The 21,731-nt window shown below is 50.3% G+C and overlaps 2 protein-coding genes and 2 long non-coding RNA genes across 4 annotated transcripts; all 4 read right to left on the bottom strand.

Moving 5' to 3' along the window:
• Positions 1–1,211: 1,211 nt before the first annotated feature.
• On the bottom strand, positions 1,212–1,949 carry LOC101785717. Its single transcript, XR_215582.2, has 2 exons — positions 1,657–1,949; positions 1,212–1,550 (listed from the first exon to the last, which is right to left on the bottom strand). It is a non-coding gene; the product is annotated as an uncharacterized LOC101785717 (long non-coding RNA).
• A 7,044-nt stretch (positions 1,950–8,993) lies between these two features.
• LOC101758051 (anthocyanin 5-aromatic acyltransferase-like) lies at positions 8,994–13,333 on the bottom strand. The gene is given in 6 exon segments (XM_022828562.1): positions 8,994–9,466; positions 9,736–10,347; positions 10,350–10,473; positions 10,539–10,555; positions 11,957–12,755; positions 12,758–13,333. Coding segments are annotated over 6 exon segments (2,574 nt in total). The 5' UTR covers positions 13,307–13,333.
• A 4,034-nt stretch (positions 13,334–17,367) lies between these two features.
• LOC111258003 lies at positions 17,368–18,169 on the bottom strand. Its single transcript, XR_002678640.1, has 2 exons — positions 17,903–18,169; positions 17,368–17,780 (listed from the first exon to the last, which is right to left on the bottom strand). It is a non-coding gene; the product is annotated as an uncharacterized LOC111258003 (long non-coding RNA).
• Positions 18,170–19,434: 1,265 nt separating this feature from the next.
• LOC101757647 (protein MIZU-KUSSEI 1) lies at positions 19,435–20,478 on the bottom strand. The gene has a single exon (XM_004978211.2). It carries the CDS (start codon positions 20,476–20,478, stop codon positions 19,540–19,542), a length of 939 nt encoding a protein of 312 aa, XP_004978268.1. The 3' UTR covers positions 19,435–19,539.
• Positions 20,479–21,731: the final 1,253 nt, after the last annotated feature.

Here is a 21,731-nt window from a genome sequence, read left to right as displayed (position 1 = left end):
ATTGTTTGAATGTTATTTTCATGTTAGCCGCCTTGATTAGCTACTTTTGAAAGAACCGTGAATGTTATTTAAATAATGTACAATATGTATACCTAGCACGGTGTGCAACTTGGGTTCTTCTTGGCGGCCGCCGTAGCCCGTGACACGCTCGACGAGGAAGAAGAACATGTCCTTGAGCTGTGCAGCGAAGCTGGCCATGGAAGCTAAGCTAACTTAGCAGTAACCTGGCTGGCTAGTTCTGCGGACCTGTCTTACTACTACAGTGCTGCTACTAGCTACGTAGCTATAGTACTGAACTCTGAAATGCCTAGAGATGGTTTCAGCTGTGGGGTGGCTGGTGATGAGGCTTATGCCATGACGGAGCGCCCCATTTATACAAGGCGGAGCCGCGCGGATCGGAGGTCACCAAACCCTCGTCAACTTCTCCAGACGCGGGCGAGCGGATGATGTCCTAACTCCTAACTCCCTAAAAAGATTCCGGCCGTGGAATTTCTCAGTTGCATCGCATGCGTATCATATCATATGTCTGGCGATCGGGACGTCCTCCCAATTGACTAAACCTCTCCATCTCATTCTTACTCTCGGTTTGCTTTATTCGGTTAATAAGGCATGCAAAAAAAAGGCAGGGGGCGAATGGGTTCACACTGTGCCTTCCTGCATATCCTCCACTCTCTGGTGATCGATCAGCAGCTAGGAGTATCATACATTGCAATAATGCAGCATGATCGGCGAGCTAGACAGTGATGATCGGCGTCACATGGGCGATCTCATGGTTTTGACGCCGGCACAGGAAGGAATGTTCGTCATTCAGAGCCCCATTGTGGATCAGGACGCAACTTTAATTTATGTGCTTTTCTTTTTTGTCGCGGTTGGTGGTTGGAGGCAAACAACATCATCATCCATGAATGATGGATGTCGGTCTGGCTGGTGGAGGTGGTGAGTGAGTGAGTGCAAACCGCAGAGGCAAACTAGTGCTAGTGGTGGGCTGGCCCATGTGCGGCCATGTTACAAATTTGGGTTGGGCTACATTAGTCTGGCACAAGCATGACCCAAAACGAACACGAGCAACAGGCCCACATCAGACTTTACTGGCATCATTTCATCTCAAACTTCACCTTTATCGACCTGGATGGAATAAATGTTGCCTTCATTGTTTATGGACGATGATGCACGACGCGAATGATCAGAATCTATGGAAGGAGATCAAGCACTTGAGTGGAAATACCTTTAATCCAAATTATTGATTTTTTTATTGGCATTACATGTTTGAGAAAAAATGCACACACAAACCTCATGTACCAAAGGGATCATCGAAAGGGGGAAAAAACAAATCACAAGGTTTCATTACAACCAATGTCCAATGGAAGCGGAAATAAAATACTGCACATACAGATACAACGGTATCTGCGACACCGGCAATCATATGAACCATGCACGCAAGACGCAACAACGACGACGACGAACAAATCGAGTGTCTCGCGGTGATCTCAGTTGACGCCGGCCTTTGATCCTCCGCTCACAGTGGGATCTCTCGGCTTGATCGCAATCGGCTGCAAAGGTAAACGGTGACAGCGCACAATAACTTAGCAACCCAATCCATGTACTAGCATGTAATTCACAAGAGCTCGTAGGCGATTCTGAAGACTGAATCGGTACCTGAACATTTGGCAACTTGGTGGGCTCCTCGGGCACATCCTTGTTTGCGCCGGCGCCGGCACCGCCGCAGTTGACGACGCGGTCGAGGAGGCCGAGGAGCTTGTCCTTGAGCTGAGCGGCAAAGTTGGCCATGGAAGACATAGTACCTGTTGCTGTTCTGCGTTGGCTCTGCGCTACTGCCTCCGAGCTTTTAGTATCGAAGCAATAGTGCTAGAACTAGAACGATGGCAGGCACGCGTGCTAAGCTACTACCTGAGGTCAGGGATGAATTGGAGTTGGAGCAGCGGTGAGTGCTGGAGGCGACCGCCGAGCGTGCCATTTATACACGCCGTGCCCGGTCGCCGAGCGCGTCAGCTTTGCTGGACGCGAGGCCCACGACAGAGCAGAGGGTACTCGATTTTTTGGCATGCCTCTCGCCTTTCAGGAATTCAGTGCGATTAGTTTTTAGAAGATCGCACGCATCTCACACGGTTGGCGAGCCTCCAATCGAGCAATCGCGCCGCTTGCATCCGTGAAAAGAAAGCTCTCGCCTATAGAAATGGGCTTGCCGTTGCTGTTTACACGCTGCATCCATTGCATGGTATGATTACTGTCACGACCACGACGATTATGGTGTACCATACGCTATTCCTCGAAAGAAAGCTGTACTGCACTATTATTCAGATTACTATTCAGCAGCATCCATCAATTGCACTATTGACCATGTTTGCATATTTTTGGGCCGACGTGCAATGATGAACTGAGATGCTTCCTTCCCGATATCTTTGGGGGGCCACACGATCAAGCTCGAGTTCCACCTTTTTCTGCATTCAAAGAGCCAGGAAATAAGGACGGCCCGTAAGAAAGTTCGTTATTCCGCATGGATAAATACTAACCTTTAATTTAACATAAACAAATACTACATGTGTAAAAAAATGTGCCATTGTAGCTTCGTACCTAAATAACTTGCATATGCCATTGTAGTTCCATCCGTTGGAGCCTCATCTATTTAAAAGGGATATTGACCATTTATTTGACGGAGAAGTCCGTTTTGCTTCCCTCGTCTATTCATTTTGTCCATCCTATCCCTAATCGATTGAAATCGGCTCAAATTAGCCCCTAAGCGAGATTCCCAACCCGATTTTGTCTACGTGGGGATCGGTGTTTTACCTTGTTTGGGCATCTGACGTGGATTGCATGGCCATTGCATGTAACGGAGCCCTCCGATCTGTTTTCCATGCCTACCGTTTAGCACTCTTCCGTCGAACAAGTCGAGCTACGGCGCCGCACCTCACACACCACCTGAGAGCATGTTCGTTTGTATTCATGTGCTGAAACATTTTTTATTTTTTGTTAGATTTACAAATAATAATTTGCTACATGATTTACTTCATGGATCACTGCGTGTCAGTTCTATTGCCCGATCATTGCGAAAAGCTTCATCTAGCGTCATTTTTGTTTTATGTGAAGTGACAGCAGCGCATGCATTGACCTGTGAAGTTTTGTCACATTTTAGCATGGTAAGTGTACAGTCTGTATTGTCTTGATGGCTTGTAAGTAGATCGGTGCTGTCTTTGTTTTGGTTCAAATCGACATGGCGCAGGCATAGGTGATCGATGAGACAAGCAGCAGCTACACGCGTGCATGCAGGCGGCAACGAGGTGTTAGAATTAGTTGTTATCTCTGTGTATCCTAGAGAGAGTCCTAGAGATACAGAGACAGAGATAGAGTCTTGCTTGTCAAGTTTCACAAGTTGTATTCAAGACAGACTCCATGTAACCTTGGCATTGTTGCCCCTATATTAACAAGGAACCGTGGGGATGCCGAGCTTGACAACCACGTTAACAAATCTTTCATGGTAATCAGAGCACTTTCTTCCCAAATACATATACACCTTCCATAAGCGCTTCCATGGCATCTTCATCGACATCCCCCCCTCAACGCAACTTGGGTCGACCGTCTCGGAGAAGCTCACCCGAGACAATCACCTCCTGTGGAAAGCCCAATTCCTCCCGACGGTCCGTGGCACGCAGCTCATGGGATTTCTTGATGGATCTGTTCCGGTGCCACCGAAGACCCTGCTGAAGGACAGCAAGAAGCATATCCTTCCCAACCCCGACTATGATTCGTGGGTGGCAAAGGATCAACAACTCCTAAGCTATCTGTTGAATTCCATGACCAAGGATGTGTTGGCAGCAGTAGCAACTGCAACTTCATCAGCTGAAGTATGGGAAGCGCTAGAGACCATGTTCTTGGCACAATCTAGAGCGCGTGTGACAAATCTTCGCATGCAACTCTCCAATCTGAAGAAGAGAGGCATGACCTCTGCAGCTTACTTCAACAAGATGCGAGCAATCAAAGATGAGCTTGCAGTTGGTGGAAAGCCTGTAGGCGATGATGAGGTGGTCTCACATATCCTGAATGGCCTAGACTATGACTACAATCCTCTTGTGTCGTCAATCCTTGGCCGCTCAGATCCCATCTTATTGAGCGATCTCTACTCTCAGCTGATGGCTTATGATCTACGTCTAGAGATGTATCAACAAGATGGCGGGCAGTTTCAGTCCTCAGCCAATGCAGCAAACTAAGGACATGGAGGCCCTCTTGGTCGAGGGAATTCTCGCCGGTGAGGGCAAGGCGGGCGCAGCAACTCTGGTGGTCGAGGAAACACTGAAGGACGGTTTGTTCCCAAGCAAGGAGGATAGTTTGTTCCCAAAAAAGAAAAATCAACCAGGCCCATGTGTCAAATATGCAAGAAAGAGGTCATGAAGCGTCATGTTGCTGGTACCGATATGATGAAGACGAAGAAGATCAGTACAACTCAAAGACGGCAGGAGTAGCTACATATGGGCAGGATACAAATTGGTACATGGATGGTGGATCTATAGACCATATAACCAGCGAGTTGGGGAAGCTAACTGTTTGTGATAAATACATGGGATGTGATCAAGTTCATACAGCTAGTGGATCAGGTATGCATATTAGCAATATTGGTCATTCACTTTACATACCCCTACTAGTACCTTGCATCTAAATAATATTCTTCATGTCCCCAATGCTCGAAAAAAATCTTGTTTCAGTCCATAAATTAGCTCTAGACAATGGTGCCTTTCTAGAGTTTCACCCCAATTTCTTTCTTATCAAGGATCAGGCAACGAAGAAAATCCTGCATCGAGATAGATGTCATGCGGCCTCTACCCTCTAGTGTCGAATTCTTTAGGAGGAGAGTCAAAGAAACAAAGTTATGGAGTCAATAAACCATCTACCTTTAGATGGCATAGTCACTTAGGTCATCCCGCTTTTCCTATAGTCGATAGTTTTCTTAGTAAGAATAAGCTTCTCTTTGATAGTAGTCAAAGTTTTGAGTCTGTTTGTGACTCTTGTCAAAAGGTCAAGAGCCACCAAGTTCCCTATTCAAGATCCAGTGCTCCTCTTGATTTGATATTTTCTGACGTGTGGGACCTACTCCTATGTCTGTTGGCCGCCATGCATACTATGTGAGCTTCATTGATGACTTTAGCAAATATACTTGGATCTATCTTGTTAGAATCTGATACCCCTCGTTATGCGCAGCAGCCCCCGGATCTTCAAAGAATATTACGAGTACGATACGAGCTTGCATCGTATCAAGAACAACATAGATGAATCTCGTAGAAAATCCTAGATGATTATGTTGAGGCAACAACGACAAGAGAATAAGATTTTAGCGAAGCCGACCGCAAATTCTTTAAGCACAACTCTAAAAGAATACAAGTGATTGTCGCTCCCTCACAACCCTACTCGACCCTCTAGGGCCCTTTGATTCTTGCCCTATACAAGAATCTAGTGCTATAGAACTATCTAGCCTATCCCTCTTAAGCGCTCCTAATTGCCTCTCACAAGCCATGGATGAGACCTTGGTGTTTTCCTTTAACTTCATTGATTCTTAGGTGCTCTTCTCCCTTGTTTATATAGTTCCCTCCAAGGTCCTCATACATGCAAGTAGGAGTTCTACACCTAGTAGGATTCAATGCTCAAGTCCTAGTATAAATACAAGTCCTAATAGCACACCCCTGTTGAGTTCTAATTCGAGTAAGATTTGAGTCACCACACAATATATCTCCTAAAGAATAAATCTGATGTTTTTCAAGTTTTAAAAAACTTTCAGAACCTAGTTGAAAGAAAATTCAATAAGAAAAATTTTGTCATGCAAACAGACTGGGGAGGTGAATATGAGAAATTAAATTCTTTCTTTCAAAAGATTGGCATCACACATCATGTCTCTTGCCCTTATGCTCATCAACAAAATGGAGTAGCTGAGAGAAAACATCGTCATATTGTTGAAGTCGGCCTTACTCTTCTTGCAAATGCATCCATGCCCTTAAAATATTGGGACCAAGCTTCCTTAACAGCTACATACCTCATCAATCTTCTCCGTAGTAAGTTTGTTAACTATGATACTCCTGTTGAGCGCCTCTTTAAGAAACTCCTGACTATAGTTCTCTTCGAACTTTTGGATGTGCTTGGTGGCCTAATCTACGACCATACAATACTAAGAAGTTTTCTTTTTGATCTATTCGTTGTGCTTTTCTTGGCTATAGCTCAATGCACAAGGGATTTAAGTGCTTTGACATCTCTACAGGGCGCATTTATATATCTAGGGATGTAGTCTTTGATGAGGGTATTTTCCCTCTGCTCATCTACATTCCAATGCTGGAGCTCTCATTCGCAAAGAAATTCTCCCCCTACTAGATTATCTTCGCAATCGAGGGGATGTAGGTTGTGATGATTCATTTGTTACTAATGCTAACCCAAATTGCAGTGGTTCAGAAGAACATGATGTTTCTGCAGGACAAAACAAGACTGCAGGGCATTCTCTCAGGTAGCACTTAGTGATCCAGGAGGCCACAAATGATCCCAGCAACAGATCCAATGCTGATCCGGCGGGCCTGACCAAATCTGGCACGCGATCTGGAGCTGCAATGCCTACCGTCGGGATAGCATCTGAAGCCGCATTGTCGCCTGCCTCCTGCATGCTGGGGGTGAGTCCTGGTGTGGCACGTGGGAGGAACAGCAGACGCGGGACGATCTCCACCACACCGGCCTCTCCAGCCTCAACACGTGTCCTTCCGACGGCTCCCATGTCTCCCCCGCCTGCGACAACACCTGTGGTACAATTTAGGATCGGGTATGGACACGTTGCCTGAAATTCATGATTCTTCTAACCTAGTACAAGTTCCTTCTTCTTTCCAGCGTGTTTCTCGATTATAGAGCGGGATTGTCAGTCCAAAGAACTTCACTGATGGAACTGTAAGATGGGGAAACTTTAGTGCTACAGGGGAGCTGCAATGTCTTGAAGAAGCTCTAAATGATTCAATGTGGAAACAAGCTATGCAAGACGAGTATAATGCTCTTCTCAGAAATCAAACTTGGCATTTGGTCGATGAGAAACAAGGACAAAATGTTATTGCCTGCAAATGGGTGTACAAAATCAAAAGAAAAGATAATGGGTCTATAGACAGATACAAAGCTCGATTGGTAGCCAAGGGTTTTAAACAAAGATATGGTATAGATTATGAGGATACCTTTAGCCCTATTATGAAAATTGCTACAGTCAGGCTCGTGTTGTCAATTGCTGTGTCCAGAGGATGGTGTATAAAACAACTAGATGTGCAGACTTACATGACGTTCTGAAAGAAGAGGTTTATATGAGACAACCACCAGGCTTTGAGAGTGCAAAGAGTTCTCAACAAGTGTGTAGGTTGGGCAAAGCCATCTATGGTTTGAAACAAGCACCAAGGGCCTAGTATGCTAAATTAAGCTCTAAGCTTATTGATCTTGGGTTCTTTGCTTCCAAATCAGATACTTCTTTGTTTATCTACTATAAATCTGGTATAGTCATTTATATATGCTTATATATGTGGAAGTGAGGCTATCTCGGCATTACTACAAGATTTGAAGAAAGACTTTGCTCTAAAAGACTTGGGTAATCTGCATTATTTCTTGGGCATTAAAGTTCAGAGAGATAAAGATGATGGTTTGTTGTTGTCCCAAGGAAAATATGCGCAAGAAATCTTGGCGCGTGTGGGAATGACAAAGTGCAAACCTTCTCCAACTCCGTTATCTTCTACTGAGAAGCTTTCGAGATATGATGGTGAATTGTTGAGTGATGAGGATAGCACTTGGTATAGGAGTTTAGTTGGAGTTCTCCATTACTTGACCCTTACAACACCGGATAAGAGGATACTTCGTTATATCAATCATACTGTCAATGTTGGTCTCAATATTTAACGGTCTAGCGGTCTTGTTCTAAGTGCATTCTCATATGCTAATTGGGCTAGTAGTGTTAATGACAGAAAGTTTACTGGTGGGTTTGCTATTTATCTTGGCCCGAACTTGATTTCATGGAGTGCTAGGAAACAAGCCACTATGTCAAGATCTAGCACAGAAGCAAAATACAAATCTATGGCTAATGCAACAGCAGAATTAATTTGGATGGAGTCCTTGTTGAAAGAACTCGGTATTAAACTTGAGCAGCCGCCATGTCTATGGTGTGATAATTTGGAGCAACTTATGTCTCTGCAAATCCAGTCTTTCATGCTAGAGCAAAGCATATAGAAATTGATTTTCATTTTATGCTAGAGCGTGTGGCGAAGAAGCAACTTCAGATTCGGTTGGTTTCTACTAAAGACCAACTAGCAGGTGGCTTCACTAAGGCGTTACCCATTGGAAAGCTAGAAGACTTAAGAGTCAATCTAAATCTCAGGAATTCACGGAGTTTAGATTGAGGGAAGGTGTTAGAATTAGTTATTATCTTGTGTATCCTAGAGATAGAGTCCTAGAGATATAGAGATAGAGTCTTGCTTGTCAAGTTTCACAAGCTGTATTCAAGATAGACTCCATGTAATCTTAGCATTGTTGCCCCTATATTAACAAGGAACCGTGGGGACGCCAAGCTTGACGACCACGTTACCAAATCTTTCACAGGAAACAGGCGCCGCCACGCAGGGTGGTGGCGAGCGAGGCGGCGCTGCGGCTGCTTGGCATAGAGAGGGAAAGGTGCTGTGACTTGAAGGCGTCCATGTACGGCTAGCGCGACGAAGCTGGACCAGAATCGAGGGCGTGGTCGCCTCTGGATCCCAATTTGCGCGCCGTGGGGTGCGAATGCGATGGATGCAATGATGCAAATGGCGCGATGGCCAACCATCGTGTGGTGCCCAGGGCACCGACGTCGAGGTTGTTAGCGTCATGGCGTGTCCAAAGATCATGTACAGTATAATGTTGCGGCTGTTCCACACGTGCGAAACATGCCTTAATTTTTATTGCAACGGGAACGCGATCAGCTGTTTATTGTAGATTCTAGACGTCAGCATCATGGCTCATTCGAGGAGGTCGAGGAACAGCGACTTGAACGCGTCGACGTGCTCCCGCTGGAGCATGGAAACCGACACCTGCACCCCGGCGCCGTCCCTGGCGCGGACCAGCTCCACCTGCCCGTCCTGGTTCATCCTCACCAGCGCCACCCGCCTCGGCATCCCCCACCCAAAGTCGCCGGCCTCGTACGCCCTGAACCCCGACGACCCCGGCACGTTCATGAGCCGCTCCATGGGCACGGCGTCGGGGATCCTCAGGAACTCCCACCCGCCGGCCGGGTCCGCCACCATCTCGCCGATTGTGCCCTGCGCCGCCGACGCCGCGGCCGCCAGCGCGCGCTCGCCGTGGAGATCCCGCGCCGGCAGCGCCGCGACGAGGCACCCGCTGAGGCACGCACCGAAGTACCCCGCGCCAGCGGGAGGGTCGAGGCGGTCGCGGACGTCGGCGAAGAAGAAGAGGAACGCGTCCTCGTCCGCGGGGATGGACCAGCACCGCACGAAGCACGTCCATGCAAGCGCGACGACGGCAACGAAGCTGGCCAGCGGCGCGCCGTGGGCCTCGCCGAGGCGGACGATGCGCTGCTTCAGTCGCTCGATGTGTTGCGCGTCCAAGGTGTACGTCCAGCGAGTGAACCGCAGGCGATCTTCTTGCAGAACCGGGGACGTCGTCGCCTGTGGTACACGGACACGTGTCCGTCCTATTCAGGTTAGAAAAATCGATCGAGTTGGACTTAGGACAACCGAAGAACGTACGGCTGGAAGGAACGTACCACGGGCAAGTCCGGCGTGTACTTCCTCAGGACGCTACGGGCAAGCTCCTCGCCGCCGGGCAGCCTGACACGCGAGCGGTCGAAGCATGGTGGCGGCTCGGGCGGCGTGTCTCCACAGCACGCCGCCGCCCACGCCTCCACGAACCTCCACCTCCTCAGCGACTGCCCGTCGGCGACGGCGTGGTGCACGGTGACCCCGAGGGCCACCCCGCCTCCCTCGAGACGCGTGGCCTGCACGGCCAGCACGGGAGCGGGCAGCAAGGTCATGTCGAGCTCCGGAACGAGCCGCTCGAACGTTTGCACGTCGTGCTCCTCCTCGTCGGCGAGGCGGCGGACGTCGGCGTCGGACTCCGCGACGCCGAACCTGACGCCCTCGTCGGAGGCGGAGCAGCGGATGGCGACGTCGCCGGTCTCCGCGAGGTGGACGAGCTTACCGGCGAGCGGGGCGAAGGTGGCCAGCGTCGCCGCAAGGGAGGACCGGAGGGACTGGACAACGGTGTCGAAGGGCGGCTGCTGGTGGTCGCCCTCGAAGAACAGGATGTACTGCAGCTGTGGAAGCACCAGCCACTGGGCTTCCATGGCGTTGAGTTGATGGCTTCCGGTGGCAGTGCAGCCTTTGCCGGCACGGCAACGCAGCTGACGTCGACGATTCTCACCGGAGACATGGAGGAGAAGCAAGCAGACAATAGGAAGCTCAATGTCGAGCTGGGTCGGTGCTGTGTCCGATTGACAATTGGCAGAGTTTTTAAGGCTCAGCAACTGTCACGTTTTACATGTGAACCAAGTATGCATTGGGTACTAAAAATTAAAGATTACGTAAACCTCCCTATAAGTCATTTGAAGTTTGATATTGCCTCCCATAAATCATTATATTACAAATACCCGCTCTCACTTAGTTTTGTAGGGGAAACCCCAGTGCGAACATGCTTATGCGATTCAACATGTTTTCATACGTTGCAAGTGGTCAAAGTGATATTTATCGAAATTAGATACTTTATAAGGAGTACAGTCTCAGCATTTTTCGGAGATTCAACAGACAACAAATAAAATTGCTTATGAGAGCTTAAACATTATTGAACTGAGTTCCACTATTTGCATAAAATATTTCAATGGCAGCAAGATTAATAAATCTAATGTAAGCACCGGTACAAATTTGCCTTGGCTAGCTTGGCCTATGGAGGCTCTACATCAGGGAAGACGGGATGATCCAGTTAAGTATGTGCACATTGCGGAGGTTTTCACAACATAACTGAGTATAAATTGGCAGAGTTTTTAAGGATCACAAATTGTGACGTTTTACATGTGAACTAAGTATAAATTCAGTATGCATAATGCATTGAAGGTAAAATGTGTAAACCTATCCATAATCACTTAAAGTTTGACATTCTCTCTCATAAGTCCTTATATTCCAAATAACCACCCCTACTTAGTTTTGTACTTTTTGGAATATAATCACCTACTAAGACTTTAGTGGTCTTGAAAAGTACTATTTGTAGAACAAATTAATAAGGATTTTGTTTTTCACCCTAGGGATATCATACAACGTTACTAGTGGCCTCATTGTATCGAATATTCAAATAGTCTAAGATTAGGAGTGAACTGATGATTTTGGAGGGCACGTGCGCTCGCATCGGTCTCCTACCGTTAGGGGCGGTAAAGAGCCGGACCATAATACTATATGATTTTGAGCTAAAAATAAATAGGGCTGAGTTGAATTGTGAAGAATGCATGAGGGCCATGATCCATTACCACCCCTACCGTATTGGATGTTGTGTCGAGATTGGTGGGTTTAGAGATAGATTTGAATATAATCGGGTGTGAAAAAGAAATTATCTTTTTTTTAAAAAATGAATAGAGAGAAACAACCATGTACTAAGGAACACTGTGGATTCGTTGGTGTGTGAATCGTGGTGCACTCGAGGGTTTTTCCTATTTTTATTTATTTGATTAAAGAATGTTTCATATTTAATGATCAACATTCATGCAAACAAAAGAATTAATGATCAACAATTTATGACATTTCCTTTCTCAACATTAACCTGGCATCTTTTACTTTGTTAATTTTAACAGCAATTTCTAAAATGCCATCACAATTGTTACATTACTCCAGCACCAACATTGTCGCATGGGAACTGGATATGCTTGTTTTATTCCAAATTAGGAGTACTATTAATTTTCTGGTACAAGGGGACTATTAACAATGATAGTGAACGGCGAGGAGTTTGAAGAACTCCGACATGAACGCGTCCATGTGCGCCTTTTGGAGCAAGGACAGCGACACCTGCACTCCGTTGCCGTCCCTGGCGCCGAGCAGCGCCATTTGGCCGTCGCGGTTCCTCGTCACCGGCTCCGCCCGCCGCGGCCTCCCCCACCCGAAGTCCGCAACTTCGTAGGCCCTGAATCTCGACGACCACGACACGTTCATCAGCCGGTCCCTGGACACCACGCGGTGGAGGTTGATGAAGTCCCACCCGGCGGCGGGGTCCTCCGCCATCTCGGGCACCGCGCCCTGGACCGCGGCGGCGGCCGCCGCCAGGGCTCGTTCGGCAAGGAGCTCCCGCGCTGGCACCCTCGCGACGCACGCGGAGAGGCACGCGCCGAAGTACTCCGAGCCGGCGGGTGGGTCCAAGCGGTCCCGGACGTCGGCAGCGAAGAGGAGGAACACGTCCTCTTCCCCCGCCAAGAGCTTACAGCGAACGAAGCACGTCCAGGCCAGCGCGGGGACGGCGGCGAAGCTGGACGGTGGGCAACACAGGGGCGCGCCGCCATGGCCCCTGGGCTTCGCCAAGGCGACGATGTGCTGCTTCAGCCGTTCAATTTGGTGCACGTCCAATGTGAACGTCCGACGACAAAACCCAAGGCGGCGACCATCTTGCAACAACAAGGCTACCACAGGCAAATTTGGCGCGCACCTTCTGAGAAGTCCCCGGGCCAGCTCGTCGCCGTTAGGGAGCTTGACACGCGAGCGGTCGAAGGACGGTGCCGGAGGTGGCGTGTCGCCCGCTCGCCCCGGCACGCCGCTGCCCATGCCTCGACGAACCTCATCACCGACCGGCCATCGGCGACGCCGTGGTGCGCGGTTACCCCGAGAGCGAACCCGCCCCCCTCGAGACGCGTGGCCTGCACGGCCAGCAGCGACGCCGGCAGTTCACTCATCTCGACCTCCGGCACGAGCCGTTCGAACGCGTGCAGGTCGTGCTCATCATCGCCGGCGAGGCGGCGGACGTCGGCGCTAGACTCCGCGACGACAAACTTGACGCCGTCCGAGGCTGAGCAGCGTATGGCGACGTCGCCGGTGCCCGCGAGATGGACGAGCTTGCCGGCGAGCGGGGCATAGGTTGCCAGGGTAGCCGCGAGGGAGGACCGGAGGGAGCGGAGGACCATGTCGAAGGGTGGCAGCTGGCTGCCCTCGAAGAGCATGAGGTACTGCAGCAGCGGAAGCACCACCCACTGGGCTTCCATGGCGTTCAGCTTGATAGCTTCCGGCGGCAGCTCGGCCTCGGCCGGCACAACGACGTAGCTCAAGTCAACTATTCTCACCAGAGACATCGTCGGGCCTCTCACTCCTGACACAAGAGACTCGGACAAGTGGTGTGGCCGTGTGCTTGTTGAATCGGAAGACTCACGGGCCCTTTTAAAAAAAAAAGACTCACGGGCCGATCCGTATACACATACGAGCCACGTAGGGTAGGTACCATTACTGTACAAACTGTACCCACTTGACAATGTGCTCAAAGCTCCGTCAACTATGACGTCGCCTGCTAAGACTTTCCGAGTCCCAAAGGAGTACTGCGAATTAATAAGGCATCTATTTTTATCAAAGTTAAACCTTCCACTATAGCTAGTTGAGACATGGTACCGTTATTCAAGTATAGCTAATTGAGGCATGATACCGTTATTCAAGCTTATGTACAGTTTAGCCGTTATAGCCTCATTTAACTCCGTTATTAGCTATTTTAGAATTCCATTACTAAATCATTTAACCCGCTATTTAAAACATTGGTTTTTGGCCTACGAATTAAGAAGGGTGGCTATGAGTGGATGGAGAAGAAAGATCAATTATTCGGCATCCTTACTTGCTCAATCAATTATGAAGTATCTTTAAAAAATTGATTATGAAGTAGTGCAGCACTCCTACAAAATTTATTAGACTATGTGTGCTTACATAGGACTAAGGACGTGTTTGGTACCGACCACCACATGTCACGCCTAACCACGACGCACCACAGCGATTTAGTTTATTTGCGGTATGAAAATATGCTGCAGTTGTGGTGTCAATTTTCACGCCAAACCTTCGGCGGCACCACAACTATGGTGTGGCGGACCGCGGCTGGAAACCAAACACGCTATAAGATCTATCGATGTAGTAGGTTGAATAAGCAAGCTGGGCTGCAACAATACTCAGCTACTCATCCCGCTGTAAAATGAGAAGAAGGCGAAAGAAAGAATGAGAAGCAGAGGATCTGGACTACGATTCAGCTGTCAATCATCACGGTACAATATCTTGGGGTCCTCCAAAAATGGAAGTGCAAATGTGCAATAGGCCATCGGCTTGACAACTTCCTCATATGTGTGCTCTCTGCCTAATGTTCATATGTAAAACACCATATGCATTTGTTGTTGTTGTTGTTGTTTTCATAAGGCCTAGTCTTCTTGAGCTATCCTGCCTAGCTACTTTCCATGTAGTTTGGAGCAATGCAGATTGTAATTCCTGTTCAAACTTAAAAGAGATACTTTCACCGCATGTCTTTTTCATTGAGATACTACTTGCAGTATCTCGTATATCACCCTATACTATCTCGTATATCATCGACGGAGCTTCTGGCAAGCTCATTAAATCATGAGGTTCAGCAATTTTACAACAAAAGCTCCCACAACGCTTAAGGAAGATACAACACCCACACGTACTAAAGAGACAATTATTGTCGACACCCCAACAAAGCTCAAGCACAACACACCCTGAAGAAAGCATCATGTAGTCCTTGACTAACTCTACTACCAAGTGGCCATACTGTGACGATTCCATACCACCAGCGGCTGTTAAGCACTGAGTCGAAACGACAGACGATAGACGTGATCAATGGCATCTTGGAGGTGCTTCCGAGATCCTAACGATGTCCTCCGACGTCCTTCAAGGAGAGGAAGCCACAAAGGAGGAAGAATCATCGAGACGAGAACGAGGAGGAAGTAGTAAGGGTGCAAGCCGAGCAAGAGAAGGCAAGCCATGGGGGCATTTGTGATTGGTGGCACAAGAGGATCTCAAAAGTGACATCTTCATGAAGGGGACCACATCGAACAGACGCCACCATCACTCAGTGGATGTTTGGATCCCTGAGCTAAACTTTGATCTTGTCACATCAAATGTTTAGATACTAATTAGGAGTATTAAACATAGACTATTTATAAACTATTTACAAAATTCATTGCATAGATAGAGGCTAAACAGCGAGATGAATCTATTAAACCTAATTAGTCCATGATTTAACAATGTGCTGCTACAGTAACCATTTGCTAACGATGGATTAATTAGGCTTAGTTTAGCCTCCATCTGTGTAATTAGTGTTATAATTCTCATATTTAGTCTTCCAAATTAGACTCCGAATATTCGACGATACGAACTGAAGTTTAGATCAGGATCCAAATACCCCCTCCGCTGGGAGATCGAAGTGGGTTTTCACCCAAGCCCCCAAAACGAACTGGAGCATGGATGCTTTGACGGCGCCTCCAAGGAGGGAGGTGACGCACGAGAACGTCACCGCCGCCGGCACCGTTATTGAACCGGGCAGAGCTTTCGCCCAGCACGCACCGTACCCAAGCTACCAAAATCTCACTAGCATCGTCGAGGCTGACCTGCAGCGGACGTAGTGAGTACTAGCAGTGGCGTAGCCGAGGGGGCTGGCAGGCCCTAATGTTTCTACAAACATGTACTATATACTTAGAACTTTTCTAGTAGGTAAGCACAGAAAACAGTGAATGATTGAATGATTATTAGTTATTGCTCTTTGTTCACGTGATAAAAAATATGTAGTCTATTAAGTTAAATTAAAATTGAAATCAGGCACTAGTAATATACTAGATTTAAACATGTAGTCCATTAAGTATTGTTTACGTGGCCCCCTCCATACGAAAATCCTGGGCTACGCCACTGAGTACTGGCGATGCTTGGGGCGTGGCGCCGACCCTGCCCGCACGTCGTCGTGAGCCACCGGCGCACCGCATGGCGTAGCTAGGTCGGGACGCCGCGCCCGGACATGGAAGCCGGGCACCGAGCCCAATTGTTTGCTGGCGCCACAACCCAACAGCAGGCAGCAATAGCAACCAGCTGGGGAAGACGCCGCGCATCGCCTGGCCGGAGGCAGCCCTCGCAGCCTCGACGCCAGATCCGGGCGAGTCCACCATGTCAGCGCACGGATCCGGACATCCGGTAGCCAGCCGCGCAGATCCGACCAGCACCAAGAGATCAGCATGGCGCCACCACCCATCCGGAAGACGTCGACCATCAGCCCGGAGGATGCTCGGTCCCACTCCAGGAACAAGGCTGCTGCCAGCAGGGGCGCCAGATCCGGGCAGCAGGGGAGTGGATCGAACTGCAGTTGCACCACCATGGCCACCGGAGTCCACCATGGCTCGTGAGCAGGATATGGTGGATCAGAGAAGGAGGGGGAAGGAAGGAAACGACAGAAATCGCCCGGCCGCCGCCTTCCTCGAGCCCGCGCGGGCTTCCGGCGGAGCTCTCCGGCGACGGCGCGGGGCTGGGAGGGCAGGAGGTTGGACTGCGGGGCGGCGGCGGCGGTTCCGCCCAAGTCGCCCATGGGGCGACGCGGGGGACGGGCGAGTTTTCCCTTTTCTTTTCGCCGAGCTCATCCCTGCCACCCTATACTCTTGTTTGGATCTGATATATCTATTTCTGTAGCAGTTTCAACTGTGCAATTCATGCTTTTAGGACCTATTTGGCAGAGCTACTGGTTCAGCACGCACTGTGATTCAAGGAGAAGCTCTGCAAGTCACTCCTAGGTTTATTCCACGAAGTTATTCTAGGAGCTTTCTCCATGAAGTTCATCCAAAAGTGATTCTAGGACATTTCTATAATTTATTGAACTATTTGACGATTTTCTAGCACTACTTGTAAATTGTGTAACAACAAATGACTAAGACAATTTGTAGCAACAAAAAACAACAAAAAATGATTGACTATAACTTGTACATTTTGTAACAAAAAATGACTTAAAAAAGAATGACTAATAATACTTATACAATTTCTAGCACTAATTATATATTTTCTAGCACTATTCCACTAATTTATGGCGCTAATAAAACAATGCATGCCAATTTCTATAAATTTATGTATATTTCCTAGCACTATTTATTAATTTTCTAATTTTCATAACACAATTTCTAGGAAAGTAGCTAGGCAGGATAAGCCATTCATGCTTTTAGGATCTATTTGGTAGAGCTACTGGTTCAGCACACACTGTGATTCAAGGAGAAGCTCTGCAAGTCACTCCTAGGGTTGTTCCACGAAGTGATTCTAGGAGCTTTCTCCGTGAAGTTCATCCAAAGAGTTATCCTAGAGAATTATTCTCAGTCACAAATTCACTTATACCAGTGAATCACACTCAGAAGAACTCTACTAAACAGAGCTTTGACAGTATCTTAAAAAGTAACATGTGATGAAGGGCATACACTACAGTACTACACAATGGCGGACAGAACACTGAAACATGCATGAGGACACATCAACGACATAGCGTTTGCAAGGGAGCTAGATCTTGCAAAAACAAGCTTTACAAGTCGTGCCCCCAAGTCCCAACAGAGAAGATGAAAGGTAGAAAAAGAGGTGAGTTTAGCAGTTAATCAACAAGAGCAATCGACCAAAGTGAAAATATAAGGGGGAAAAAACAGAAGCTGCTAGCCACATGACCCGTTTTCCCTTCTGCTTCCATCCAAGATCTGGTGACCGGCGCCAATGTCGCAAGGCCGTCCAAATCTCTGCGCCAACAACCCTGCCTGTGCTGCATGTATTCTTCACAATCACAAGTACAGATGCAGAGAACTAGAAGTTCAGAGCCATGCATGGGCAGAACCACAGAAAGTTCAGACACAACCGGATCAAGAGCACCATCAGTGAAGAACCATGGAACTAACCCATACTAGATGCCGACGCATGCATCGATGTAGGCAGTTCTAGTTTCCGCCGAGCTTGGTTGGACAGAAGAGAGGAGGAGACCAGCAGGGGGCACCTCGCTGGTCCCCCAAAGGTCTCCTCACCGGAGCTCCGGCTGAATTTATACTGCGGCTTTGCCGATCTCAACGCCGATTAGTTTACGCAGCGCTCTGCTTTAGTGGACGGCTAGCAGGGGCCTAGCTTAGCTTGGGGGCATGGGCCTCCACGCCCCTGGGCTGCCTGCCTGGGTAATCTGACTCTGATGGTGATCATGCTGCGCATAGGGAGTGCCTGAGTGACTGACGGAGTGTGCTGCATGCAAAGGCCTTGTCCTTTGACGCCTGGCCAGAAAAGGCTCGAGAATCTCCCTGCGCGCGCAGGCCGCTTGTTCCGTGCAAGCCTCAGTTTTAGTGCGAGACGCGGCCACACCCCATGCGTGAAAGCCTGCCTAGAATCTTTCCCTCAACTAGGCAATTACCAACACAAACCAGTTACTTAGGCAGACTAAGCTCGCTGATTAGCTAGTGATCTGAAGTTTCAGTGGCAGGAGTAGTAGAGGAGGTTTGTTTGGACTTTGGGTGACCCAGCCAGCAGCAGTGGCAACACAGTTGCCTCGTCACAGGAGGACTCACGTGAACATGCGCAGCGGCGGACAAGCGCCGCTGTTGCCTCCATGTTCTCGTGGATCGATGTGCAGTGCGCCGCTGCCGTCGACGAGTCCATCCATTCTCTCCACGTCTGCACCTCGCAGACCCTTTTAACCATCGTCTGAACATCTGACGACGACGCTTATGAGTTTCAGCACACGCTTTACCATCAGCAACTCTTCAGCATCGCGGGTGCAGACTGCAGCGTCTCCCCCATAAACCAAGGCAGGTTTCAGAGATTTCGCGGCGTACGGCCGCCTAGGATAACCCGTGAGCGCCATGCACTTTGCACACGCACGCACGCTGCTCGCCCTGGTCCCTGGCATCGCAGGCTCGCAGCCCGCAGCAGGGTACGGGGCACGGCGAAGCAGGGGGCATCTCTGCCTGACTGCCTCGGCGCTGCGTGGTGCGCCGCACGTCGCGTTCGCGTCGGCCCCAGCTCGGCGTGGCGCGTGGATCTACGAGACGAGAGCGAGCAACAGGGCTAACTGCCTGTTCCATCAATGCCGCTGTGTGTTTCTTGCGCGAGCTACCCGTGGTCGCCATGCTACCAGTATTTCTTTTATGCGTGTGAGGCCGTGCATGATTCGTGGAACCACGTGACATAAACTATGCTCTCGATATATACTGACAGTGCTCGCTGCCAAAAGTGTGCACGTCCGCCACTGTGCGTCGTCGGCATGCTTGTGCGTCGTCTCCATCAGTTCATGCATGCAGAGGGCAGAGCCCAGGCGGACAGGTGTAACTGCACGTTACGTGTCCGCGACGATCGATCGCTCGACGTCACATGTCAGCACTCAGCACTATGAATTAGACTTCTCGTGATCTTTTCCTTTGTAAAAAGAAAGGAGAAATATTTGGAGGCCAGCAGTGAAAATTTCTGACGCTCAGGCTGAACGAGAGACCAGAGAGAGAGGAGGGGAGGAAAATTAGCCACGAATGCTGCGGCGTCCGTAAGATCGTTGGATGCATCATAGCCTAACGAAGAAGATGGCGAGCTCCGGGCCGTCGCCGCCGGGTGGGCCGACCATGTAGAGCGACTCCGAGTCGCGGGATCCCACCGTGTGCTCGAAGCTCCCCCGCATGTACGCCATCTCGCCGTCGGGCCCGTCCACGTCCGACCTTCCCGGGAGCACGCCGCCGCCCATGGTCACGGCCCACAGCGTCTCGAGCACGGCGATGTCCTCGTCGGTGGGCTCCCGCCGCACCGCGTACCCCACGCGCTTGCCGTTGCAGAACATGGTCCACATGGGCTCCTCCAGCACCCACCCGTCGTCGTCGTCGTGGCGCTTGAAGCTGGCGCCGCCCACGCCGGCGGCACCGGCGGCGGCGTCGGTGGTGTCGCCGCTATCCGCGTGCTTCTCGCTCTCCAGCACGATGCGCGCGCCCGCGTGGGCACCGAGCTCGCGGAGCAGCGCGTGCGTCGGGAGCGCGAGCTCCACGACCAGCGTGGGGCGGCACCGCGCGTTGTCCTGCAGGGACAGCGAGACGCGGCCGTCGCGGTAGCCGAAGAGCGTGCCGGTGAGGCGGTGCCGGGACGCCGCCGCGCTGGAGGACGAACCCATGAGCTGCGACAGCAGGGAGTCCGACGGGGTGAGCCGCGCCGGCGTCGCGATCCGGCACGCACCGGGCTGCAGCTGCCGCCCGCACCGCGGGTTCAGCAGCGGGAGCGACCGGCACATGCTCTGGAACATCCGCATCGGCCGGGAACGGCGGGAAGGCGCACGCCGCCTCGGCGGCTCCTCGAGCGCGTGCCCCGCGGAGCGCGCCGGGGACGGCGCCAACGCCTGGCACTCGATGGGCTTGTCGTCGTGGTCGTAGTCGTGGTCGATCCCCTCGGAAGACATGGACGCCGGGCGCGTCCTGCGGTCGGGCTCGTCGGCGGCGCCCGCGTCGACGACGTCGGCCATCACGGAGGGAGACGAGCTGGGCCCGCGCTACCGGTGCTGCGCGCGGCGGCCGGCGCGGCCCGCTGCTCCCCCCGATCGGCCGCCTGCGAGCGCGATGGATAGCCTGAGGCTGTGGATCTGCGCTGCCCGTCGGAGGAGGCATGGCGGGGTGCTTTCATGGGATCGCCGGCTGCGGTTGCGGTTCGGCATGGCGGGCTGAATTAGCTAGGCCGTAATTCGTTGGCGTGGTTAGGAGCCACCGGCGCCAAACGCGCCAGCGCGGCGGCCGAGTCCTCCGTTTTCGGGGGGGCTAGTTTGCGCATGCATGCATGCGGCGGCGTCGCGGTTGGTGGCATTCTGGGCTTCCCATCCCAACTTGACTGGTGAATAGGATCGGAAGCCCATTTCTGGGAAATTCGTGACGGGAGCCCAAGTTAATACAGTATGTTGGTGATTTTTTCTTTAAACGAACGCACGTGGCTGTTTCGTTGATATAACAGAAAAAAAATATAAGACTCTGGGAACCCATAGGCAAGGAAAGGAAAAGAAAAATAAAAGTAAAATAGACTTGGCTAGTTGGATTGGGATATCAACACGGGTAGCCACTCAACTTAAAACCGGCACACCCGACCAGTTGGATTGGAACGTCAACATGACCTCACCGTTGCACCCGCCACGGCAGCTTCAGTCTCGTTGGTTGCGAGACGAGGACGCGGATGTATTAAAAATGTTGGCTGCCACGAGGACGAAGGCTGCTATCACGTTGACCCCCTCTAGCTCACGTTCATCTTTTGCTCTGAGAGAAAAACCAAGTAGGTGTAGCATTTGTGCATGTAACAAACTCGCAGCGAGCGCAGTTAGATCACAATCAAACAGAGGACACCGACGTCAGATTCAATTAAGCGAGATTCCGAAACGATAATTTCGCCGATCTGAGAGGTCGTGTGCAGCTCATGTAGGGCTTTCAATCTCTCAGGCCAGCCAATTAAGATCAGGGAGCAGGAGTACAAAGGCCAGGGTGCAGCCGTACACGGCGGGACACGTCGGCATCGTCATGAGCTAATCGACCTTAGGAGGTGATCAACATTAATAGAATAGAATGCGATGTTGATAGCACCATAATTAAGGTAGTACCATTGGTCCTCTTTTCGTCGATCACGAATCTTACAATTCTCCGGGCTGATGATCATAGGAAAACACGTGCAAGAGCAGGTGGCTGCTAGCTCACATCGATCTCATGCTGTCGCGCCCCGGATTCCCAAGCCTGAAAACGC

Source organism: Setaria italica, chromosome VII (genome assembly GCF_000263155.2).
Source record: "Setaria italica strain Yugu1 chromosome VII, Setaria_italica_v2.0, whole genome shotgun sequence".
NCBI classification, from domain to species: domain Eukaryota; kingdom Viridiplantae; phylum Streptophyta; class Magnoliopsida; order Poales; family Poaceae; genus Setaria; species Setaria italica.
The sequence above is the reverse complement of the archived record's forward strand: the minus strand, read 5'-3'. Positions and strand labels throughout refer to the sequence as shown.

Bases quoted from the DNA above. Each gene is read 5' to 3' on its own strand.
- LOC101757647 (XM_004978211.2), bottom strand. From the start codon at position 20,478: ATGGCCGACGTCGTCGACGCGGGCGCCGCCGACGAGCCCGACCGCAGG.